We start from the raw sequence: 26,792 nt of genomic DNA on the forward strand, positions 1-26,792 counted from the left end.
ACACCAATGTCACGTGGTAACAGGAGTTCAGATAAGTTAAGGACACACAAGGTGAAAGGTGACGGAAAGTCATACATAAAAGCCAGTTTCTAATCAGCGTGGACCGTGGCAGCAGGCAGGTGCACCAGCGGGTGAGTTAAAAATATACACATACAACAAACTGATCCTCTTTCATTTGCAGGCCCAACAAGCCTTTTTTAGTTGCTGCGTTCATAACTGCCATGTTGAAATTAAATATTGTATCATTAGGGAAAAATTGAATATAGATATCATATTAATATTGTGTTATGCGACTATAGATAATGTGATATACTATGGAACAAGTGTTTTTTTCCTGTTTCGAAGGCTGCATTACAGTGATGTCATTCTGTAATGTTTATTATTGGTCTTTACCCACTAAGTTGCTATATCCACATTACCGATGATTATTTCTTCAGAAATCTTGTGTATGTAATGGAAGCACCAATAGTCAACTGTATATTTTGCGTTTTTAGTGAAAGATATTGTGATATTTGATATACGTCTACTGTATATCAACCAGCCCTAATTCACATGCTTATCTTCTGTTTTATTCAACTCTATAGGCCAATCAAGACTCCCAAATACTAGAGGTTATTTCCAGGATGAAAACTTTTGCCCCTTTGTGCGCTCTTCTCTGGCTCCTCTTTTCTGTTAATGCCGATCTTGTTGAACGTTTTGAGGTTTGTGACCTCATAGTTCAGTCAAAATTGTTAAGGAACATTTTATCTGTCTGTTGGTAAGTGGCTCAGTAACTGATTTTGTCCCAGGATGTGCCAGAATGCGTGACGTACTTCTATAAGGACAAGGTGCCAGACTGGGGGGCTTCTACACCTGGTGCTGCCCGTCTCTGTCAGCGCTTCAACAACAGGTAAGGGCAGAAAGTAGAATTTAGAAATTCTTTGAGCACTCAATGTGTCTTACACTTTTCCCTTGCAACTTTCCTGATCTCTCAATCCGTTATTCTTAATCCTTTGCACCACCAGGTACCACTTTGCCACCCTGTATGACACCAACAACCGTATTGCTGTCTACTCAGCCTATCATTTCCAGCCCAGCAATGGAGGTGGCAGGGAGAAAAGGTGGTTTGTGGAGCCTCAGGTTGGTGGCACATTTGTGTTTGTGTAGTATATGCAAATCCACTGTACTAAATTGATGAAAAAAAAAAAATGTAAGACATAATTATCAAGTATGGAGAGTGTAAGAGTTTGTAAGTAATCCACCAGGTGCATAATGCATCGATATCCTGTAATATTATGATACTATATAAGGCCTTTAGACATCATCTGTATCCTCAAAATGATAGAGTTTTTGTCTTACAGTTAGTAAACATGTCTTGGCAAGCAGAAATGAAGGATGGCTACTGGCTAGGGAAAGACCACCCTGGGGTCTACCAAGGAGAAAGACAGGCTCTGAATGAGGACTACACACATTCTGGGTTTGACCGGGGTCACCTCAACCCCAACGGACACCATCCCGGTAAGGGAGGATGAACTTTGATTTCAGTTTAATCCAAAAGGGGGATGTACCATATCAGATTAGGCCAAATCACAATGTATTACATGTATGCTAGTATTTAACCAACTATCTTACCGTACTTGTTTCATCAACCATGGAGGCGTAAGGTTATTACAACACATCTACTCAAGTAGCCTCGAGACATTTAGACACATTCATACATGCCATTGAAGTTGTTTTGTTTATTACATTATATATATATATTAAAAAAAAGCTTTTTCAAAGAATATCCTAATGGGAACATTTCTCCGTCTTTGGTTGATAACTCTAATATGCTCATTTAGTTGGAGATGGGTAGTTACAGTGCACACAATAGTTAAAGGTGGGGTAGGTAAGTTTGAGAAACCGGCTCGAGAAACACTTTGTGTTATATTCCATGGAATATACTCCGTGGAATGCTATCATTGATAGCAATGAATGTCTTAAGTGCTTTGACAAAAAATCCATTCAAAAATGTCATCTGTGGAAGCCGTAGTACTGTAAAAAGCACGACCAATCATTTTAGCCGCCACAGCTAAAATAACTGGATGGACTACCTGCCTGTCAGCCTTCCATCTCGTGCACAAACTTATCTCGTGCACAAATTTATCTCGTGCCCTCATTGGTCATGTGCGCGTTCGTTTGTGTTGGAGGAGGGGCTCTGGAAGGATGTGGCAGATTTTTTCCGGTTGTGTATTTTCAAATTCTAGCGCACTCGAGCTGATGTCTCCAAAATGACCTACCTCACCTTTAATAGCCTAGTGTTTTACTGAGATCTAAAGATAGCAACCATAGACTGTATGATAGCAACGCTACACCACTTCACTCTTTCCGTGTTTACCTTTCACAATGAAAGACCAACTTTAATTACTCAGCACTTTTTGATAGATTAAAGTTACGCAACAAAACCACTTACAATAGCGTTAGCCAACGCGAATACTCACTCAGTGGCCATCTGGCCTCCCGACCCTGTTGGTGTTGGCTGTATTTCCCAGTTTGGGGTCCTGAGTTCTTGAGCGAACCTGAGTCCACTTGGGAATACAATGTCCATGCATAGTAGGCCTAAATTCGACACAAGCTCAGCGTCAGCGAGGGCATCCAACAAAAACTTCCTCACTCTGACATTGCATACAATAATTCAGTTTTTGCACAATTTAAGCAAAGGTAGCAAAAGTGTTTGCACACTGAGCTTCTGGAGGGTCTGATCATTTCCGCTTTGCAGCAGCCTCGGCTCCGCAGTGCAAGGTGCATTTCTCTGGATATGACAATAGTCGGCCAAAAATAATGTAAAATGTATCCTTGCCAATTTCGGCACTAATTTTGGGATGCCTTTTAGGCTTTCGAAATCGCATATAGTTTGCAATGTATGCCAGGAGAAGGAAGTTATGTTGTTGTTTCTTTAAACTTTATTGAGATAAAAACGTACACTGTTTTGTTTATAAGCGGAGCCCGCCCCCTGGCTAACTAGCGGAAGTAGGTTTTTGTTCTGGCTTTCACAAATAATCAAGGACTGAATGGCAGTTGCCAAGCTGGAATTAGAAAAGTAGATATGTGCATTCTTCATTTTTTTTCATAGCTCTTCTGTCATATACTGTTCAACATTTTTGGAAGATTTGGGTATTTGTAACAAGATTATTTATAAAATAAATCGTTGAAAGTAAACTTTGAGTAAGCATTCAACATGGGCAGACCACCTGCTAACGTGTATCTTTATCAATTGTGTTAAGTATTATTATTTGATGACGCCCTTAGTCTGTGTACTACGGTAGCAGTCGCACTGTTATTCTGTTCTTGTATGAAGGTACGTCCTAATGTGACGTCACTACGTTGACTGTTGTCAGTCTGTGAATAAACTTACCGGAGACATGCTGAAGAGAATACCGAGTTTGATTTACTTATTGTTCATACGCGATTCATGTGCACCCAAGCTTAACAGGTTATGGGCCCAGGCAGAGTTGGACACAAACCGACTTGGAGATAAGTGAGTTAGATTATCGGAAGAAGTGTTATGCGACGTATTACGCGTTAGCCAATTAAGCTAACAAGCTAGCTTAGCAAGTGAAGTATATTAGCAAGCTAGTAGCCCTCGCGGTAAAGTTGGCGCGCAAAAATGGCAAGCAGAGCAACAGGTCTCCTGGCACCGCAGCTCTTATTCAAAGGATGTGAAGATAAGTATGACCTTTGGGAAACAAGATTCCTAGGCTGCTTACATACTCTGAGGCTAAAAGAGACTATCTTACATGAGCCCACCGGTGCTGATCAAGAACAGCTAGATGCAGATAGAAGGAAGAATGCTGATTGCTATGCTGAGCTGATAGATGATAAGAGCCTGTCGCTAATAAGACATGAGGCCGCAGATGACGGCAGGAAGGCTCTGAAAATACTGAAAGAACATTATTCAGGGAAAAGCAAGCCGAGGATAATAAACTTATACACGTCGTTAACGAGGCTGCACATGGCAGACAACGAGAGTGTTACCGACTACATGATAAGGGCAGAGAACGTGATTACAGCCCTGAGAGATGCAGGCGAGACCATGAGTGATGGACTGACCATAGCCATGATACTAAATGGGTTACCAGACTCCTTCAAGCCATTCGCCGTCCATGTAACACAGAACGAAGATAACGTTACGTTCACAGACTTTAGAAGAAGATTAAGGGTCTATGAAGAGTCGGAGAAAATGAACACAGCAGAATCCACAGATAATGTGATGAAAACATGTGCAAGGCAAGGCCGAGGCACCAAGACGCACGCTAGCAACAGAAGAGATGAAGATGCCAATGTGACGTGCTACAAGTGTGGAATAAAAGGACACATATCAAGAAAATGTTTTCGAAAAGTGTGGTGCGGTTACTGCAAAAGGAATACACACGATGAATCACTCTGTAAGAAAAAGGGGGGAGAAGATGGTGCCAGAAAAGTCGCAGAGGAACAGAATGGCGACCAAGACCATCTCTTCAAGGCCAAGCACACAAAGAGCGGGAAACCACCAGACAACGTGAAGATGAAAGGCATCATGGTGGACGCAGGAGCGACATCCCACATCGTGAACGACATCGGAAAGTTTAAAAGCTTCGACGATTCATTCCAGCCCGAGTCTCATTCAGTGGAGTTAGCTGACGGGACCAAGTGCAATGGAACAGCACAGAGAAGAGGAACGGCGGTGATATGTCTATTAGACAACGCCGGACGACAACACAGAGCACAGCTACGGGATGCACTGTACATGCCCTCATACCCACATGACATCTTTTCGGTGGCAAGAGCAACAAACGGAGGGGCGACAATCACCTTCAAGAAAGGGGACAGTCACATGGTTACCAAAGACGGCAGCAGGTTTGACATCCATGAAAGTGTAAATTTGTATTACTTACCAACTGTTGAGGGGAATGTTGACCAATGTAAAGGGTGTCACGACATGCAAACTTAGCATTAGATTTTGGGTCATTGCAATTACGAAGATGTACAAAATTTACAAGGTGTAGTGAAAGGCATGGAGATAAGAGGAAGTGCAGTCAAACCAGCTCAGTTGTGTGAAGTGTGTACACAGGGCAAGTTCACCCAAACGAGAAATAAGGAGCCAGACAAAAAGGCTAAGATGCCCTTAGAACTAGTCCACACAGACTTAGCCGGTCCCATGTCAACACCAAGCATAGAAGGGCACAGATATACACAGTCTTTTACAGACGACTACTCTGGTACTATTTTTGTGTATTTTCTAAGGTCCAAGAGTGATACAGTGCAGGCCACAGAAAGGTTCTTAGCAGACATAGCACCTTACGGAGAAGTTAAGTGTATCAGTTCAGATAACGGCACTGAGTTTACAAGCCGAGACTTCCAGGCACTGTTAACCAAAAATAGGATTAGACACGAGACGTCTGCACCCTATTCACCCCACCAAAATGGTACAGCAGAGAGAGGTTGGCGAACTCTCTATGATATGGGCAGATGCTTACTGATAGAAAGCAAGTTACCAAATAAACTATGGAACTACGCCATACAGACAGCAGCTTATGTAAGGAACAGGTGTTACAGTAGGCGCACAAAGAAAACGCCATACGAGCTGTTCACAGGCAAAGAACCAAATATATCCAAACTTCAGAAATTTGGGTCAGTGTGTTTTGCTTACAAACAAGAGAAGGGAAAGCTCGACCCTAGGTGTGAGCAAGGTGTTTTCATAGGCTATGATAAAAATAGCCCAGCTTACCTGGTGTATTATCCAGACACAGAGAGGGTCCAAAAGCACAGATTGGTAAAATTCACAACAAAGGGGGATAAAGAAAAGGAAACACAAACACCAGAGTCATACAATGAATATGGTGATAGTGATGTACATCCCAGGGTCAAGGACAGCGATGAAAATGTTGTTGATGAATGTGATGTGGGAAATGTGCCAGGTCAAGATACTCAAAGTGGTGCTTCTGGGACTTTACCTGAACAGACTGAACGTACACAGCCGGGTAAAGTCACCGAGACTCCAAACAGAAAAAACCCACCCAGAACCAGGAGGAGACCAGCTCACCTACAGGAGTTTGAGACTGACGATACGGAGGACAAACTGCAAACATGCATGGATTTTTGTTACAGAGCAATATGCGACATTCCTCAAACCTTCCAGGACGCCATAGCGTCACCCAAATCAAGGCAGTGGAAAAATGCCATGAACGAGGAGATGAGATCACTGGAGGAGAACGAGACCTTCAACCTCACCCAATTGCCACCAGGCAAAGGGGCAGTGGGGGGTAGATGGGTCTACGCACTCAAGAGTGACATTGATGGGTCAGACAAGTACAAGGCGCGATTTGTAGCTAAAGGCTACAGTCAGAAACCAGGAATCGACTATGATGAGACATTCTCACCCACAGCTGATATGACAAGTGTAAGAGTACTCATGCAAAAGGCAGCACAGGAGAACTTAATCTTACACCAAATGGATGTTAAAACAGCCTATTTACATGCACCCATTGATTGTGAAATATATATGACACAACCAGAAGGTTATGAGAAACAGTCAAAAACAGGTGAAGAGTTAGTATGCAAGTTGCACAAATCTCTCTATGGTTTAAAGCAGTCAGGCAGAAACTGGAATGCTATGTTACATACATGTTTGACTGAAAATGGTTTTGTACAAAACCCCGCTGATCACTGTGTGTATACAAGAGAAAAGCACAGCGAAAAGGTAATCCTAATAATATGGGTTGACGATCTCATTATAGCAGCCAGCAACGAGGGTGTATTGGAAAGTGTAAAGGGGATGCTCACTGAAAGGTTCAAAATGAAAAACCTGGGAAAGTTGAAATATTTCTTAGGTATAGATTTTGAGCAAACAGAAGGTCAAGTCAAAATGTCTCAAAAGAGATATGTGAGCAAAATACTGGAGAGATTTGAAATGCAGGATTGCAAGTCCAGAGACACACCATGTGAGCCAAAACTAGAATACACAGCAGACGCTGAAAACATTAAAGAGCCAAGAAAGTACAGGGAGGCAGTAGGAAGTTTAATCTACTTGTCCACATGCACTCGACCAGATATATGTTTTGTGGTCAGTAAACTATCTCAGCACTTTGCTGAACCAACTGAAGAGCACTGGAACACAGTAAAACATGTGTTCAGATACCTTAAAGGTACAGCAGAACAGGGGTTATGCTTTAAGAGAAATGACACAGATAGACTAGGTCTGAGAGTGTACAGTGATGCTGACTGGGCATCAGACGTAACAGACAGACGTAGTACATCAGGATATTGTGCCAGTCTCAGTGAAGGAAGCTCCTTGATCTCATGGAAGGCAAGGAAACAACCTACGGTTGCACTATCTACCTGCGAGGCAGAGTACATGGCCTTAGCATCAGCCATACAGGAATACATCTACTTAGAACAATTACTCAGAGGTATAGACAAATACAAATATGCACAAACAAAGGTGTACGAAGACAACCAAGGTACTATAGCACTAGCCAGAAACCCAGTAAGCTAAGAGCGAGTGGGGGTGTTAAGTATTATTATTTGATGACGCCCTTAGTCTGTGTACTACGGTAGCAGTCGCACTGTTATTCTGTTCTTGTATGAAGGTACGTCCTAATGTGACGTCACTACGTTGACTGTTGTCAGTCTGTGAATAAACTTACCGGAGACATGCTGAAGAGAATACCGAGTCTGATTTACTTATTGTTCATACGCGATTCATGTGCACCCAAGCTTAACAAATTGTTATTTAAAATTAGTATATTTAGTGTATTTTCATCAAATGTAAAGGTGCAGTTAACTTTTTCATTTTCCTTAGGTTCTTACTATTCAAATGTCACCAGAAAAATGCTTATAAGACTTATTGTTGAGGAACTATTGCTGATCCATATCAGTATTTCATTCTGAGTGTTTTTTTGTAGGTCAGGGCCTTATTAGTTAGCGAATCCCTGGTTAATGTTGAGGAAAGGCACTTATATGGTTGCTTTAATCTTATTCAGCTGCTGTTGTCTTGGATTTGGACCTTCCCCACAAAACCTGCCTCCAGCTAATATACCCTAACAATTTTGAAGAATAATGGGTGAATTTTGAACTTGTATATGTAGACTAACAATTATCCAGCTGCTGTTGGACACATCTCTGTATCTTTCCTTCTCCCTCTAACCACATATACACAGCTTTATTTCTCCAGAACCACAAACTAAATGTATATCTTGCATAATTTAATGTAACTATCCATTCCTTTCTCTCTTACAGTCCCTGGCCGCAATGCCACTTTCACCCTGACCAATGTGGTTCCTCAGAACCCCAAAATGAACCAGAACGCCTGGAGGATCCACGAGTCCCAGCTCACAGACCTTTTCCGGGACAAGTGCTCTAAGGCCTTTGTGCTTGTTGGTGCAGTTCCCTCTGTGGACAACTGGATTGTGAAAAACAATGTGAAGCGGGTCAACATCCCAGACTACCTTTGGAATGCCTACTGCTGTGTGGACAACAATGGCAGACCCATTCAGAGTGGTGCTGCCACAGCGAGGAACACGGAGGAAAACTGGGTGGAGAAGCTCTCTCTAGAACAACTGGGAGATTTCCTCCAGCATTTCTCCAATCAGCCAGTAGGGGAGCTGTTTGACAACAACTGCAAAGCATAAAAGATAATAAAGGGACGATTAAAAAAAAAAGCAGGAGCCATTGCCCTTTATTTTTGCATTACATTTATATCACCACAAAATAAAACAGTGAGAAAACAAAATATAAATATCAATTGTGCACCTTTTGAAAATACAATGAGTTTCTGACATCATAAACTGTACATTTTTGTATGAATGATTACATTATCTTAATTTCCTTGTCAAGAAATATGACATCCCTTCAGGGTTATAGTGAAACCTCATCCAATATTCAATCACATGAATAATACATAGGTATATTGTACTATCTTTAACATCCTAAAAGCAAACGATCTATCAGAAAAGTAACAAGAAGACATACTGATCAACTGATTACTGATCAACAAAACACCTGACACCTTAATATCTGTAAAAGTATTAGACTTATATGACCCTGAAAGAAAACCCTACTGTAGATTAACCCTAAAGAAGAACCACAATTACATGTTTTATTATTTTACTCTGAAGCTAATGACAACATTACCAACTATAGTAAACTGCTACAGCTCCACCTCAGCACTAAAAGGTGTATTAGAGTTGTATGACCCTCAAAGGAGAACCTAGATAACACACTGTTTTACTTTGATGGCTTATACAACAGTGTTGCAAAGCTGATGTTACCAATGTTTTTTTCTGCTGAAAAATATCTTAAGCTTCTATGATCATCATTTGTATATACGTACAGAGGAACACATTATGGTGCGTTTTTCAAAAGAGTTGCTCTTAGAAATGAACCCTAAGTTAAATATCATCGGACTCTTTGCGACATCTTAGTGTAACTTAAAGCCCAAACACAAGTTTTATACAGCTTCAGCTGCAAATTGAGTTATAGGGGAATTGTGATTAGATAGATGTGCAATCTAAACATGTTTCTAATTTGAATTATTGATAAGCTGACACTGATCTCTCTGCAATTTATCAAGCTGCAGTCAGAAGTTTAGTCATATTTGAGCATGGGGTGGTCGCTCCAGGGAGGCAGGGGGGTGAGTTTCTCCTCAGTGGCTCTGTCGATAGGCCAGCCCCAGGACTTAAAGAACGCAGACAGGTTCATCTCCACAGTCTGGGAGAAGGTCTCAGCATACAGGTTCATCTTTCCACTGTTGTCACTGGGGTAGTTGCTTATCTTGTGGTAGGCAGCAAATACCTTTTTAAAGGCATCCCAGCCAAATATTCCTTGGAGCTACATGGAGAGACATCATTTCGTAAGATTGAACAAATCAACTGCAGTAAACTAGAAAAGTCTTAAGGGGCAATTCTAGCAGTACAAATATATTGTTGCGCGGTCCATAAGTCCTTGACCTAGTCTAGAGTGAAATATCTTAACATTTATTTGATAGATAGCAATGCAACTTGTTAAATATATTGAGCTCCTGGGGGGATTAATTATAACTTTTCAAAATGTTTACTTGTCCAATACTAAGGTGATTTAATTCTTCATAAGATGTGAGTTGACCTCTTGGACCGGGGTGTTAGTGAGATTTTTGGCGTGAGCCTTACCCCATCTTTGTTCAGTCTGATTTACACGTATGAACCACATTATTCCTAACATGGAGTTATTCATTCTCCATGTCCCCAAAACCAGTCCAAAGTCTTTCCAACTTTAAAGTGCTGGACCATTGGCCAAACCGTTATGTTACCACCATAATCATACGTTCTACAACAGTCGAGGGATATTAGTAGGTCAATTAACTTTGAGCCTTACTTTTTCCTTATTTTTTAGCCTGTGTAGCTTTCCATTTCTGTTTAAATATCAACTGTAGTGATACCCAGGCATACGTATTTTCTCCACATAATGTAAAACACATCAACTCTCTTTCACCTGCAGGTATGTCTCCAGGGCCGTCCACACATTCCAGTCGCTGAGATTCTTGCCTCCCTTAACATACTTATCTACAGTGTTCTTCCGATTTGTCAAGATCATCGATGGATGAGCCTGTATTGAACACAGTCAAGTCATTTTATTACAAGTAGGAAAAAACAAGAGAGATTGAACTCTAAAATGAAAATGTTTCTCAATACAATAATACTCTTAGAGATGTAGCTTTTTGGGGCCTTTGGTCATACGTTTGAAAATATTCATATATGATATCCTTCTTTATACCTTTTCTCTTTTGAGCCCCAGCACCTCTTCATGCACATACACTGACCACAGGTTGCATGTGCACTCTGTGGTGTGTGGTCTGAACTCCCAGCAGCTTCTCTGTTGGTTGTGTCCCAGTTCATGAACTTCTCCCCACAGGCCTGCAGCCCTGGCGTCATCTGGTTCAAAAAGCTCAGCAGCTGAATCTGTGTGTATCATGACTGGATAGCCTGCATGCATCCAACCTGAATCAAGTGGAATACATATCACAAATCTTACAGGAATTCTTCTTTATAGTTCATATCTTTATTTCATGAGCTCAACATTTGAGAATGAGTTAAAACACACATTAAGCCTTTGAGCTGCAAACAAATGATCTCTATCAACCAATGCAGGTCTTGGAATAACAAAGCAAGTGTAATCTGGGACTAAGACAGAAAATCTTTCCAAACTTGTTAACAGTTTTTTGAATATCTGAGAATGTGAAAGCAAAACACACTTACCGGCAGAAATCTGCTCATCTGCTACCATACGTTCTTTGCGGTAGAATTTGTGTGGTATGACAGCCAGATCTGCAATGCCCTTCATGATGTCGTTCCACAGCGCTGCCACCTCATCAGGGCGCTCCAACTTTCTAACAAAATCCGATGGTACGGTAAGGATGATGTTGTCAAACTCAAACTCTGCCCAGGGTGCTGGAGCTGTGCGCAGCGACAACCAATCAGCTGCTGTTGTCACACCTGAAATAAATACAGGATGGGTGTTGGGGTGAAATCAAAGCAGGGATTTAAATTATTGTAGTAACATTTCACTGTAAAACATTATAGCCCTGCGGCCTAAAGTAATATTAAGGCATGCCTGATAAGCAGATACACACACTCACCAGACTTGTAGTAAGGAGCACGCACAGCCATCGACACCACGACCTCTGCCCCCCCCACCTTTGTGTTGGGTGGAGCGACCAGGTAGATGAGCCCCCCCCACAGGTTCCACACCTGCATCTTCTCTGCTGTGACAGGAAATCGCTCATGAACAGACCTTGCTCTCTTCAACTCATCATGTTCCAGATAGTCTGTTTGGCAACCTATCTGGATCTGAGGGAGATATAGAAAATGTTGCTGCTTTGAAAACATGTTTATAAAGTCTGCTGTGCTGCATTTAGATTTTTCAGTTGAAGTATATACATTGGACACATAATGGGCCATTCTAGCATGAATCAATGGCAGCATGGCGGGAAAGTGTGTGAGAGAGAGAAGAGAAATATTTGTTTTCATTGGTTTTATAACATAAACATTAACCTTATTCTCAACAAACTACAGCGGCAACTTCTCCCTATCAAGGCCGCAAAATACCGTGTTAACCTGATACCAATGAATAAATGGCCTTGATATTTTGCAACTGTTGATTGCAAAAATGATTTATTGATATGTCCAACATAAATATATATTATTGATACATTTTACTCAATGTAAATATTGTGTCGTTATTTTACAGATTATATCTGTGATTTGGGGCATAATTGATAAGGGTGGACCTGAATTGGTGTTCTAAATTTGCATCACACACATGAAAACGATATGATTTTATGTACTGTACCGTCCAGTTCTTGTTGACGATGTTTGCTGGTAGGATCATCTCTGTCTTCATACCAGGAGAGAGGTACAAACCTGTACTGATCCACTCATTCTCATCTGACACACAAACACAGAGCAGCAAAAATGTTAGGCACAGGTGTGCATGAAACGCAGAAGAGAGACCTTTTAGCTTCTTCATGTGTTCACTACAGGTCTGAATAATTAATTCATAATAATTTTACACATTTGTTCACAACAATGTGGTCTGACCTGCTGTGTTAACAGTAATCCTGATCCTGTGTTCTTTGACAACTGGCAACACAGGAATATCTTTGATGAGGTACGGCAGGAGAGCATCAGGATCCAGGGACGCCTTATAAACCTCTGTCCCCACACTGAGGAGTAGGTGGTCTTTCGGATTCTTCACAGGATTCTTCACACTCACCTTCAAATAAATGAATTTGAATAATAAGAAAAACTGATCCCTCTCTCTCATTGTGATAAGGTGAGGGCAAAAATAATAATGGCTTGAAAAACTTAATTTGAATGTGAAAAGCACACTGTATTGTGAGCAAACAATCAAGGTATTGCCTTAATATGCTTAATCCTGTGACCACAGAAAAATCTCATTCAACCAGGGGCGGCGGGTACTGTAGGATAGGGAAGGCTAAGCCTTCCCAAATACTTTTGTCACTGCATCCTGGTAAAATAAAAAATATAATAATGTTTGTTTCTTTGACATTAGCGCTGCTATGCAGCCACCTGTGCCCTGTACTACGAAGCCAGTTCAACATATCCTGGATATGTTTGAGTTATCTTAACTAGCCCTAACAAACGAGATCTCGCTAAGCGGTCCTACGACGCTGGTTATCAACTCGGTAAATCAAGCCAGGGTTTCTCTCTCCAGCTGAGAGCGCTTTCGTAGCGGGGTTAGCTACATTTGACCAATCACAAACAGGGACAAGTGTACTGAGAGCACAGCGTCATACCTCATTAATGAAAAGTAAACTAACATTACACAAATATGAACTTTAAACATCTATGACTTAAACATATAGTCCAGGATATAAACCACATAGTTGCACCTGCAAGGTGAATATAGAACAACTGGTTAAAAAATAACTACAGAGTGTTTGAAAGCGTACAACAGTTTTATGATATCACTGCCCCATCTAAGACACGAGTGGATCTGACTTTAATTACATTTGAGTTGAATGTTTCGACAACCTAATGTGTTGCTTAAAATAATACTTCTGCATACATTATGTGACAATGTGAGTGTTGCACGGCAAGATACGGCTCGAGAAGCTGACTCAGATAAGGAAATATATGATACATTATGATATTATATGATCAATGATCTGATTGATGATGTGATATGAATGATAAGTGCGACACGTCGGCGTCTTCTCTGCATACTTCAGTTAAATCTGTATTTCCTTTATCCTGTAATATGACTTGATAGATTTAAACTCCGCACACTGAGCTCTGATTGGTCAGCAGGCGGTGCTTTCGCTGAATTGATCTCTTTTCTATAGAGTGGCGAAGTCCCTCCCCTTCCGGTGGACCTCCATGGGATCTTATTTCGGAAAAATTATGTATTGAAGTCAATGGAGAGAGAAAGATTATCTTTTGATCCCGTTTGAATTGTGCCACAAATTACACATATGATGTTTGTCAATTTAAAAGATAATTTTGCAAGTCAAAGAAATAAAAACGTGTCGTAAAACTGTGAAGTAACACATTTGTTTGTGTGAAACGCTGAATGAACTACATCTCCGGTCTAGCCGAACAACACACGTCACCAAGATGGCCGTCACTACTTTCTTGTCAACAAAAGGATTGACTACCCTCACTATCACCACAACGAAACACGTCCAGAAGAATGTCATGCAGAGCTGCCTGTCTTCCTTTGATTCTCTCTGAACTGCCTGGTCTTTTTAATGTTTAATGTCAACCATTTGAGCCAAATTGAGCTGAACCCTAGATAATGAAGTACTTTGTTTTAGTAGATTTCGTTAAGAATCTGACAAATAGGCCCACTGCTCAAGTGCATATTCACGCAGTCACTGCGGAAATCTACCCGATCACTGGCTGCAGGCAAACGTTACGCCTATATTCAAGAAAGGGGACCGGCACACCGCCGCAAATTACAGACCAGTTTCCCTGACAGTAGTATGTTGTAAACTCCTGGAACACATCATTTGCAAACACCTGTTGAATCACCTGGAAAGGCATAATGTCCTCCCCCCGTTCCAGCATGGATTTCGACAAAACCATTTGTGTGAAACTCAACTCCTAGTCACAATGCATGACCTGGCAAAATATCATGACCAGAAATTGCAAGTTGATGTGGCAATCCTTGATTTCTCAAAGGCTTTTGACACGGTTCCACATAAGCGCCTGTTGCTAAAGCTGGCCCACATGGGTATAACCGGCCCAATACTTGATTGGACCACAAGCTTTCTTATGCAAAGGAGCCAACAAGCAGTCGTAGAAGGGGTGAAATCAAGTACAGTTCACGTTGACTCTGGTGTCCCACAAGGCACTGTGCTGGGTCCATTGCTTTTCTTATGCTACATTAATGACCTGCCGTCACATGTAGCATCTACAGTGTGGTTATTCGCGGATGACTGCCTGCTCTACAGGCCTATTAAAAATGGAAGTGACCAAGAAAACCTACAAGGAGACCTGACTAGACTTCAGGAATGGGCTAACATTTGGGGAATGTGCTTTAATACTAGTAAGTGCTACGTCCTACGAACAAGCAGATCAACAAACCAGCGCATTCAAAACTATACTATATGTGGCCAGGTGTTAAAAGAGGTGACCCACCAGCCTTATCTTGGGGTAGAAATCCATAACAACCTGAAATTTGGCCAAGACATTGGCCAAATTGTAACACAGGCAAACCGTTCGCTCGGCTACCTACGCCGGAACCTGCGACGCTGTCCCCTGACTGAAGGAGACAGCTTTTTTTGGCCCTAGTACGTTCTAAACTAGAGTACGCCAGCTCGGTCTGGGACCCCTACACTGATAAAGGCAGTGATGCCCTGGAATCAGTACAAAGAAGAGGTGCAAGATTTATTTTTGGAGATTATGAATGGGACAGCAGTGTCACAGAAATGCTCAAGTGGTTGAACTGGGTGGAATTAAGTGAAAAGCAGTGATTGGCTCGTTTGGTTCTCTTCTTCAAGATTGTCCATAACATCTCAGCCATTGATGCATCAATGTACCTAGAGCCAGTTAGAAGATGTGCAACCCGCAAAGCCAACTCTTTGAACTTCGAGCGAATTTTCGCAACTAGTGACACTCTTAAATACTCCTTCTTTCCGAGAACAATCAGAGAGTGGAACTTGCTACCAGAAGAAGCTGTCATCGCAGAAACCGTGGAGTGCAAATTTTAAGAGACATTTAGCGGGGATCATCCATCCCCCACTGAGCGTGATACCTCCGGGTTCTGCTCAGTATTAATCCAGATCCAGATCCAGATTTGTGCAGATAGCGTGAAGTAGAAAAGATCGCAGATGCTAATGTAGCATTAGCATTTCCCCCCGGGCTTAAATTGTGCATTATAGAATGATCACACCGGTGTGACAGTACTCTTCAAAGGGTTCACGAAATATGACTATTACTCTTCCTGTTTAACATGTTGGGTTACTTAATGTTACTTCATGTTAAGGTTAATAAAAATGACAAGGCTGTAATGCTAACTAACGTGCTAGCTACTAGCTAGGTAGCTGACTTGATCCAGCCACTCCTGGTCCTTTCATTAGACGGGAAGCGAAAGAACGAGCAAGAACCATTGCTGGTATGATAACAACCTGGTACTAAGCACACAGGCATCTTGTTAAAGTTATCTTATCTTAACCAGCGCCATATAGATAGATTATATCTATATGGCGCTGATCTTAGCTATCTCTTAGTGGAGGAAAACAATTGTGACATCACTTACGCGACTCTGGAATTTGTAGTCTTTCTAGTTGCGTATTTTTCATAGTCTTATATTTCAACAGTTTTACGACAAACTGTGACTTTTTTGACATGGAAATGATTTTTAAAGATTGACAAACATCATATGTGTAATTCGTGGGAGAATTCAAACGGGATCGAAAGAAAAGTTTCTCTCTCCATTGACTTCAATACATTATTTTTCTGAAATAAGGTCCCATGGACTGGAATTAGATGGGCGTGACTTCGCCACTCTATAGACGCCGGAGGCGGGCATCGTCAGGTAAAAAAAGTTATTTAGCCTTCCCAAACCTGAGCCTCACGCGCCGCCTATATATCCAACAGTTTGGATGAAACAAATGTGGAGGTCTGATATCAGTGGTAAAAATGTAGGTGGTTATTGTGGTTACAATGGTGCTACTATTGTTTTGCAATTACTTGTTATAGACAGTAGTTATTACTGTAAATTGCAGCTTTTCCATAAACAGAATTCAATTCATAAAACTAATAATTCTCTACCCACCTGTGGCATGCCGAGCTTCTTCAATATGTCAGTAAGGATGGAGAGCACGTGTGTGTAGGAGTGGCTGCCATAAGCCTTCATCATCAAGAAGTTGGTACACTCCATTTCCAGTTTTTTAAGTTGTTTCTCCTCATGCGCGGGGAGTTCTTCGCCCTTTGTAACACGACCAGCAAAGCGAGACAGGACATGGCCGAATTGGTTGTTGTCCTCCTCAGTTTCGGTTCGCACAGGAACAATGTAGGAACCTTCACCAATTGTTGCTGGCAAAACACTCAAGCCCATTCTGTTCAGGATCTTGTTTCCTGAAACACAGATCAGAAAATATCATTTAATCTACAGGATAATTTTGAATCCATTCTCCATCCTTGATGATTAGGGTTTGATGGATTGGATCCAATTTACTTTGGTACCCCATTTAAAAAGTAGCCTGTCCATATTCAACTATAACTCAATTCATATTTTAAAACCTAAATTTAGTTCAAGTTTATCAAGGTCTGTTACATTTTAAGTATAAAGCAGGAGCCTGTTGATAAGGATCATTAGGGTTAGAGTCGAGGTATCCAAGAGAAAATATCATTGTGTCCTAAATGATGGACCCAATCTGAAAAGGATACATTGGAAATACGACTCAAATCTGGCATTCATGAAAATGTAAAAAACATAAGACAAAAACAGGGTCCTAATAAACCTGAAGATGATTAGACCAAATTCAAAAAACCCAAATCAGACCATTGAGAGAGAACAACTACAATGGTGACATCATGTAATTGCATCCCAAAAGAATGGCCACACAACATCAAAACCGTCTGCAGCCAGGTGGGCAAAAGATAGACAGAAAATACTTTTCTAATAAATTATGTGAATCAATTTGATAACTAAAGATGACAATCTTTGTGCTTGTTTTTAAAGTCTCATTTATTTATGTGTGTTGTTCTGTCATTCTCAACTCGCCCTCATGGTGTCATCAGTGTTGTGCACAAACAGACTGACTGACTTTCTCACTGGCTGCAGCAAAGTAACCACTACATTTCTGAAAAAAACATGTGGGGCTTTAATCACACATTTATGCATGATGAATGTAAAAGTTCAGAGTAACATAAAATGGATATTCTGATGATTATCCTACCTGAGAAATCTGTGAATGGGTTTAGCCCGAAGTTTTTGTTTGCCCAGTTCCACACATGCCCACCAATCAGCAGGCCTCCTCCCTCTGCTACAAAGTCTTGCATCTCCTCCACATGATAGTCCTTCCACACTAGGCACACGAATACACTCAGGTCTTTTCTGAACGCTGCCTCCTCGTACTTTAACCCTGATTTGCTGAGAAGTTTGAGGTTGGGCTCTACACCAACAACACCCTTCCGGCCTTGGTCCAACCAATCGATGGCATTTTTCCAGAAAGGAGCCAGTTGCTGTAATGAAACACGTTATTTCAAAAGAGACAGTATTTACTCATGGAAAATGGTTTGGCAAAAAACATGAAACATTAATAAGCACACAGCAGAAACCAAACTTCCAGTGTTAAAATCGTACAAATTTTTCCAAAAAGAAAGTAGTTTCTGTAATGGCAGGGGGTTATTTCAAAAGAGATAGTAGTTTATCATGTAAAATGGTTTGACATAACAATATCTAACATCATTTAGCATGTTGAAGATATCCCACTTTTGGTGGCCTAATGACACAGTATAGTATAAGTATATTTCATGACTGAAACTCAAATCACGAGCACATTTTTCACAATGCGTTCAAAAGCTTTCAAAACAGATTTCTGTTCATTTTAAAGCATTCTAATATTTTTCATTAATTCCGACTGTACCTCTGTTTTAAGAGGATAGTCATGTGTGATCACAACGACCCGCCCCCGTCCATAGTAGCTTCCTGCCAGGAATGCCCGCCCATCCTCAGTGGTACCAATGGGGAAGGCTAACGGGCCATGGATTAGTGCCTCAGAAGCTACTATACCATCGGTGAGGTCAAACTCTGAAACCCCCTGGAGTAAGATCTCCAGGTCATCTTTAAAATCTTTACCAACACTGTAATATTGGACAGAGAAGAGAGAGACACACACAGGGGGAGATGAAAAATACAGCAGACGGAACTTTAAACTCCTTATTATAAAAGAAAAGTCACAAAGATGAGATGGAAGAGGAGTCTACTCTTACCGTAAAGTCATCCATGAGGATGGGATCTGAGGGTAGACAGGCAGGATCTCTACCTTCCCATAATGCGCAGTAAAGTAGATCCCCGCCACAGCAGACACTTTATTCCCTGGGAAGTGTAGCAGTGTGTTCTCTTTTGGCTTGGTTGAAGCCCAGTGCCATGCCTGACCTGCTATCAGCACTCCTCCTCCAGCTTTCAGAAATGCCACCAGGTCTTTTGCATCTGCTTCCACGCCGTAGGCATCTGTCACATAGACACCAACCTCCCTACTGTCACTAAAGGACCCAACAGCTTTAACTTTGAGGCCAGATTTTATGAGGTTATCAGCGACGGCTTTGACATAATTGTTGACCCCCACAGTGAGGTTGTGAGATCCTTCTTCTCTCAGCCAGGTCACAGCGTTCTCTACCAGATCAGGAAAAGTGGTCAAGTAGCCCTCATGACCGAGGACCACAATCTTTCCTCTGCCGTACCGAGAGGCTGCCATCAAGACATGGCCTTGGCTGTTGATTGCTAAAGGAAAGGCATGGTCTCCATTTAGCACTAGGTCACAGGGAACATACGGGCCATTGAGGTCCAGTTCTTTCAAGCCTTTCATCAGGGACAGGTAGGCCCCTTCATGATAGGACTTTGTGGTTTGGGTGCTCATGGTGTTGTGTTGGTGTTGTACAGTTATTCGAAGAGAGCGATGTGTTGTTTTGAGTCAGGCTGTTCTGTGGGAATCAAATAGAATTAACAGAGCTTAAAATAAGATCCTTTACACAACAGCACACTTATAAACTTTGGCAAAGACCTTTATTTTACATCACCTACAAGTCCTTGATTTAGCCAAATAAAATAAAAACCCTTTCTCAAAAACCTGTCAAATACATGTATGCTTTTTTATAGGATCACACACATGCACATTATGTATTTTCAAGTTCTAAATTCAAAGGTTAAAAAGAATGAAAGTCATCTCACCTTCCTCTAAGACCACATTACTTGTCTACTTGAAAATAGTTATATCCCCCTTTTTATACATCAAGCCAACCCCCTCCCTTCATTGGATCGTTATAAGACAAGTTATAACACATTTTAAGAAGAACGAATCATAGAAATATTCGGGGAAGTAATAAAGAGGATCTGTTTCTTGAGGAGCATGGTGTTCAGTACCACGCTATTAAACATGTTGCTGCGTGCAATCAGCTTGTGTATTGCGGCACGTAATGTCCACAGCAGCACACATTAACAAATAAAACAAGTTTAATTGAAATACCTGAGTTGTGTATCTTTCGTAATATTTGTAATCTGAGTAATGTAGCCTTTAGTTCATGAAGAGGAAGCATATATATCTATGGATATTTTTCAAGATTGCTTTTTTAGAAGAAACACGAGTGTACACATTTCAATTGTCAAGTCATCTCTAATAGAAAGTTTGCTTGTACCACTTTACAATAAGACTACCCTTATAAAGGGTTTACGAACAGTTTGTAATTCATTTATTAATTAGCTTGTGAACACTTTATAAATCCTTAATACGCTTTTGTAAGACATGAAACAGGGAAAGTGTGACCGGTTGCTTGCCAAATAGTGAGCCCACATGTATCTGTACTGCTAAGCCTTATTATAAATGGTAGTAACTCATTAATACATTGGAATGTGTTTTACACTTTACAATAAGGCTCCCTTTTGGCAGTTATAAATGTTAGTAACTCGTAAATAAGTGGTCATGAAGAGATGCCAAGAAACATCAAGATGGAAGGGGGGGGATCAACTCAGTGAACAACAGATACCACGGATGTTGGCTGATGAAGAAGACAAAGTAAGCTAGGTAGCCAATATAAGGCTTAGTCATCTTGCCAAATAGTGAGCCTGTGTTGATGTATGAAAACTATGTTAGAACTGGTTTATAAATGGTTCTTAATGATTAATAAAATGTTTACAACCTAATTAATAACCTAATTATAAACCCTTTATGAACCCTTTATAAGGGTAGTCTTATTGTAAAGTGGTAACCATTTGTTTTACCTTACCTTAGTTGTCCCCCTGAAAAGATGTCTCTCCCTCACTTTAAATTGTTTTTAATCCTAGTAGTTTCTTTGAGATCAGACCTCTTTTTCCAGAAAGACATGTGTTCAACAAACAAAACACACAGTTTGAGCATAGACGGACAGACAGATCATTCACCCACAGTATTCAACTTTGCAAATGTGTTGGCAAAGATAACTTTAATATTTTAGAATGTTCAAGTAAGATAAAAGAATGCAAGTTCATGTGTCATTGGGGCATGTTAACATTTCCTGTAGCCTGACATTGTAAGTATCATTTAAATGTAGCTATATGAGCAGAGGTATCTATGCAGTTTTGCAGTAAAGCACAAGTAAACATACAATGATACTCCCTTCTGCTTGTTAAGGAAGAACATTCAACCTTTTTATTTAACATTTGATGGCGAGTGAGAAATGAATAACATGTGATGATGATTTTGATAAATGTCATGACTTGATCTAAATCCTGAGCTTTGATGCCTTTAATGACTCTATAAACCGTCTCATTTACTTGGGACTCCAAGGTTTTTCTCCAAGCAGAGAAGACTAGTCGTTAGTCACAATTTCTAAACACTTATGAAACAGGTTAAGAGTTTGCCTGATGCACTGTGGCAAAGAAGAGAAAGGATGTGTTAGGGGTTATCTGCTAGTTTACTGTAAACCTCACTTTAGTTTGTCTGACTGACAAAATAAAAATGTATGGTAGTGCCGTTGTGAAAAGAATATTATGTGAAGAACCAACAGATGGAGAGCCAGCACTTTTAGTGAGCTGTATGTGCAAAATATTTCTAGAAGAAAGTAATGAATAATTAAACACTTCACAGGCATTTAATCTGTTTAGTTTTTTTACGATTTCCCAATTCTCCCAAATTATTATGCTTTGCCAGAGGTATTTGCACGTAAGGATAAGTAAGAAGTCCGATTTGCTTTTTCTAAAAAGTATTGCATTTGAAACATCTAACCCCCTCCTGCACCTCATTGGATTGTTATCAGACATGTTATAACACTTGGTCTTGTGTAAGACATACAACACGTTGATACACGGATTGTTGGCTGATTGCAGTACAGGGCTAGTAACAGGCCACTGCATGCAATAAGAATGTGTGAGGCACGACTTGTCGACAGCAACAAAGAGTTTCATTCTGTATTATCGAAAATGAAACCATCCTCATCCAATATCAGTTCCAAGGCATCTGAGCCAAGAATCTTGTGTGTGTGTGTGTGTGTGTGTGTGTGTGTGTGTGTGTGTGTGTGTGTGTGTGTGTGTGTGGGTGTGTGTTGTTGGAGATTAGGAGGATGTTTAAAACCAACCTCGTCTCCGTGTGTCGTTTGATAAACTGGGATGTTTAAAACCAACCTCGTCTCCGCGTGTCGTTTGATAAGCTGGGATGTTTAAAACCAACCTCGTCTCCGCGTGTCGTTTGATAAGCTGGGTAAATTCGTAAAAAGGAAGGGATTAAGAAACACCAGAATACAAGTTAAACAATAATCTTGTTTTAATGATACAAAGCAATAATACAAATACAAAGGAAGTACTTCCTGCTCTTTCTCCTGTCTTACCCTCTGGTCAGCCTGAAGAAAAAGAGATCGAACCAAAGGAAAAGACAGGCTTTCATACTAAAAACACAGGAGGAGGTGTGTGCGTGCTTTCCCCCAGAGGTCATCTTATTGGGAGAGACCCAGGGGAGGAGCTTCAGGGGGGCTGTAGGGGCAGGGCTCCCCGGGCCCGGGACGGTCCGAACCCAATGGGGGCCCGTCGCCGAGGCAGCAGGCTCCGCCCCCGAGATATTAGCCGGCGGGCCCTGCTGCCTCGCGCCACTGAGTGCACTGACGTTCGTGCTCATATTAGGTATTAGCATTGTAGCCTATAATATGAGTTGAACTTGTGCTGCTATTTTCACACTCACATTTAACATTAAACATGAAAAATTGCAAGTGAATCCCTTCTATTGTCTCCAAATGTATTTTGGGTAAAATCGTCATCAAAAGCCGTCCATCAACATCATACGTAAATGAACGTCAACGTCATCATCAATCACTTGTCATTCAACAGAGCACTGCCTAAGCATGAGCAGTTATAAACACAAAAGTGGAGCTACAAAACGCAAAGAAAAAGATAAAAAGGACCAAGGAAAAGCCAAATTGTCCAAGCTAGATGGATATTTTTTCCGCCCTACTCCTCCTCCTGCGGGAGATGAACCTGAAGTTTTTGCCACTGCCAGCCGTGTTTCATCCCCGAGCCCCAGCCCGCCAACAACGTTAGTGAGGGTTAGCCAGATTTACAGGTAGGCTACAATCACGGACACACACTGTCAACAAGAAAATGTGAGTTTGTGGTAAATGTTGATATCATGGTTGTTGTTACTTCGTGTAGCTCGGCCGCCTAGCTTATTTCCTTTTCTGTCTCTCGGCTGTAGTGATGATGATAATAATAATAATAATAATAATAATAATAATAATAATAATAATTAAAGCTGCAAGCAGCGTTGATCGGGTCTTCGACGCCGACGCTCCGCAGGCTGTTGTCCGCACGTCGACGTGTCGCGAAAGGCGTCTCGAGGACTCGGCCGTAGGCAAACGTGGGAAGTTTCAGGCCGATCGGACGACGTACATAGGAGTCACAGCAGTATCACAAACATTGTGTTTGATGGCGAGTGATCTGTCGCCATGGCAACGGAATTTGATGACACCCCATAATACGCCTAAATGTGTTGAGGGCTGCATCGTTATCAAACCTGTGAAGTTTTGGGCCGTTTGGACCATTTTCCATTGAGTTAACACAACATTGGGTTTTATGGCGAGTGATCTGTCGCCATGGCAACGGAATTTGATCACACCCCATAATACGCCTAGATGTGTTGAGGGCCGGACCAGTAGCCATCATCTGAAGTCTGGTGCCGTTTTGACGATTTTCCATTGAGTTAACACAACATCGTGTTTTTTGGCGAGGGATGCGTTGCCATGGCAACGGCATATGATGACACCCCATAATTGACATAGAGCTGTTGAGGCATGGACCGGTGATATACAAGTGAAGATTGGGGGACGATGGGACCGTGTCCATTGGAGTTACAGCGACACCGTGTTTTATGGCGAGGGATGCGTTGCCATGGAAACGGCAAATGATGACATCCCATAATTGGCATAGAGCTGTTGAGGGCCGGACCATTAATGATAGTCTGAAGTCTGGTGCGGTTTGGACGATTTTCCGTTGAGTTAACACAACATCGTGTTTTTTGGCGAGGGATGCGTTGCCATGGAAACGGCATATGGTGACACCCCATAATTGACATAGAGCTGTTGAGGGCCGGACCATTAATGATAGCCTGAAGTCTGGTGCCGTTTGGACGATTTTCCATAGAGTTAACACAACATCGTGTTTTTTGGCGAGGGATGTGTTGCCATGGAAACGGCCTACGATGAGATCTCAGATTTCACGTAGAGCTGTTGAGGCATGAACCGGTGATATAAAAGTAAAGATTGGGGGACGATGGGACCCTGTCCATTGGAGTTACAGCGACACCGTGTTTTATGGCGAGGGATGCGTTGCCATGGTAACGCCATATTAAGTAACATGGGATTTGACGTAGAGCTGTTCAGGGCCGCAGTGTTAACCATCACGTGAAGTTTGGTGGCGTTCTGAGCATGTCAGTTTGAGTTATGACATCATGGTGTTCCATGGCGAGGGATGGCCTAGCATCGAGCGAACGCGAACTTTGGCGCCAAATCACGGCTACGCCGTGCGAAAGAAAAAAATTTCCGTGATAACTTTAGATGGCCCATTTGTGGAGACGCTACCCGACGAATTTGGAGTCGTACGGATAAAGTCCCTAGGAGGAGTTCGTTAAAGTGCGGAGGACGAAAAACGCGATAAATCGCGTTTTTCCGACGCCAAATTATGGCGAGGGATCCGTTGCCATGGTAACGCCACATTAAGTAACATCGGATTTTACGTAGAGCTGTTCAAGGCCGCAGTGTTAACCATCACGTGAAGTTTGGTGGCGTTCTGAGCATGTCAGTTTGAGTTATGACATCATCGTGTTCCATGTTGAGGGATGGCCTAGCATCGAGCGAACGCGAACTTTGGCGCCAAATCACGGCTACGCCGTGCGAAAGAAAAAAATTTCCGTGATAACTTTAGATCGCCCATTTGTGGAGAAGCTACCCGAGGAATTTGGAGTGGTACGGATAAAGTCCCTAGGAGGAGTTCGTTAAAGTGCGAGGGACGAAAAACGAATTCAAAATGGCCGACTTCCTGTACGTTATTTTATACCCCTCCAAGAGGCTTTTTTGCTCGTCTCCGCACCCTAGATATGCGTAGCGAGTTTCGTTCGTTTACGTGAAAGTTAAAGTGGGGGGAGTTAACGTTAAAAACGGAAGTGGGCGTGGCCTACGCAATTTTTGACGCAAAGTTCCGGAACCAATTACACATCGCAATTTACACGACTTCTGACGCGCGTGCGAAATTTGGTGAGTTTTCACATATGTTGCGGGGGTCAAAAGTGCGCGCAATGTATTAAAATAATAATCAGAATAATAATAATCGCACCGATATCAATAATGTTCGGCCTAGGGTGGCCGAGGTCACATGGGCGCGAGCGCCCATGTGACTAGGTTGGCGTGGGCCACCTACTGTCATGATTTAGGCCACTTTTGATGGGCTTTTGCCCGTCTTTTTCCCTGTTTTGTGTGTGTTTCGCAGGTTTATCGGTCGCTGCGCGACCGATTTCAATAGGGTCTTCGCCGACCTAGGTCTCAGACCCTAATAATAATCATAATAATAATAATAATAGGGACGACTCAGCAGCTGCTAGCTGCTCGTCGAGAGGAGAGCCAGGCCTGACGCTTCACCAGCCGCACCCCTCCCCCTCCGGCTCCTCACCTGCTGCGCCGCAAGGTGAAGAAGTACCGGTGTTCCGGATTAACTTGTTTCCCGCTCAACTTGTTTCCCGATCAACCAGTTTCAGTGGGGTGCGTGGCTTTCGACTGAAATACACATTCCGATCGCTTTCTTCTGTCGTGTACATATATCTTTTGGTATATTTGGCTTCTTAGGAACACGGTGATGCACATCCAGTACCAGTGTGTGAGGTTGTGATTACGATGGCGATATCCGGACGCGGACAGCGAGGACTACAACAAGACAAACGAGTTGCTCGAATAAATCATTTAAACCAGCTATTGTTGCCAGACTTATTACGGAATATCGTTGTTAATGTCCAAGTCCATCTGTGTATACCTTCAGACAGCCTCCAAGTGAAGCACACAGTGTTTACTCACAGTTTGAAAGCAGCGTGGAGAAGTCTTCATCTGTGTTAAACTGTGATCCTCCCAGGGAACTGAGACCCGCTCACGTTAAAATGCCGACATCATATTGATAATAATATATGATACAAATGTAAGACTGACAACAATAATAGTTAGTAAAGGATTTATTGATGTGAATGTTTTGAACAGTGAATACTTATTGTAAATCGCTTTGGATAAAAGCGTCAGCTAAATGCAATGTAATGTAATGTGATGTAACAGGCATCAACACAGCGACTTGATTTATTGTTCTCTGGTGATCTGTTAGGACGTGTTGAATGGAGAAGTCTTCATCTGTGTTAAACCGATCCTCCCAGGGAACTGGGACCCGCCCAGGTTAAAATGTGACCCGCCCAGGTTAAACTGTTACGATTTCTGTGTTAAGTTTTCACTGTTCAAAACATTCACGTCAATAAATCCTTTCCAAACTATTATTGTTGTCAGTCTTACCATATATTATCATATATTATTATTAATATGATGTCGAGTCGATTTTATACCCGTTTATACACAAGTTATTGAGCC

The 26,792-nt window shown here is 41.7% G+C and overlaps 2 protein-coding genes across 6 annotated transcripts; one reads left to right on the forward strand and one right to left on the reverse strand.

Annotated features, from left to right (window-relative positions):
- LOC307034818 (endonuclease domain-containing 1 protein) lies at nt 1-8,742 on the forward strand. The gene is made up of 6 exons (XM_079673739.1): nt 1-131; nt 585-701; nt 789-889; nt 1,005-1,119; nt 1,341-1,497; nt 8,236-8,742. The coding sequence occupies exons 2-6, from the start codon at nt 624-626 to the stop codon at nt 8,625-8,627; spliced, it is 843 nt and encodes a 280-aa protein (XP_079529865.1). The 5' UTR covers nt 1-131; nt 585-623; the 3' UTR covers nt 8,628-8,742.
- Nucleotides 8,646-26,259, reverse strand: LOC307034815 (TRPM8 channel-associated factor homolog). Of its 5 annotated transcripts, none has more exons than XM_079673733.1 (13): nt 26,241-26,259; nt 22,272-22,389; nt 18,936-19,646; nt 18,590-18,806; nt 17,900-18,185; nt 16,774-17,075; nt 12,570-12,744; nt 12,322-12,416; nt 11,609-11,819; nt 11,229-11,465; nt 10,747-10,970; nt 10,465-10,578; nt 8,646-9,825 (listed from the first exon to the last, which is right to left on the reverse strand). In XM_079673733.1, exons 3-13 carry the CDS (start codon nt 19,580-19,582, stop codon nt 9,583-9,585), a joined length of 2,751 nt encoding a protein of 916 aa, XP_079529859.1. In that variant the 5' UTR covers nt 19,583-19,646; nt 22,272-22,389; nt 26,241-26,259; the 3' UTR covers nt 8,646-9,582. The 5 variants fall into 5 exon arrangements, with proteins under 5 accessions (XP_079529859.1, XP_079529858.1, XP_079529860.1 ...); XM_079673732.1 differs by lacking the exon at nt 26,241-26,259 and adding an exon at nt 22,521-22,600; XM_079673734.1 differs by lacking the exon at nt 26,241-26,259 and adding an exon at nt 22,521-22,590 and having other exon boundaries at nt 22,318-22,389.
- Nucleotides 26,260-26,792: the final 533 nt, after the last annotated feature.

The sequence above is a fragment of the Notothenia rossii genome, assembly GCF_949606895.1.
Source record: "Notothenia rossii genome assembly, chromosome: 4".
Lineage (NCBI taxonomy): Eukaryota > Metazoa > Chordata > Actinopteri > Perciformes > Nototheniidae > Notothenia > Notothenia rossii.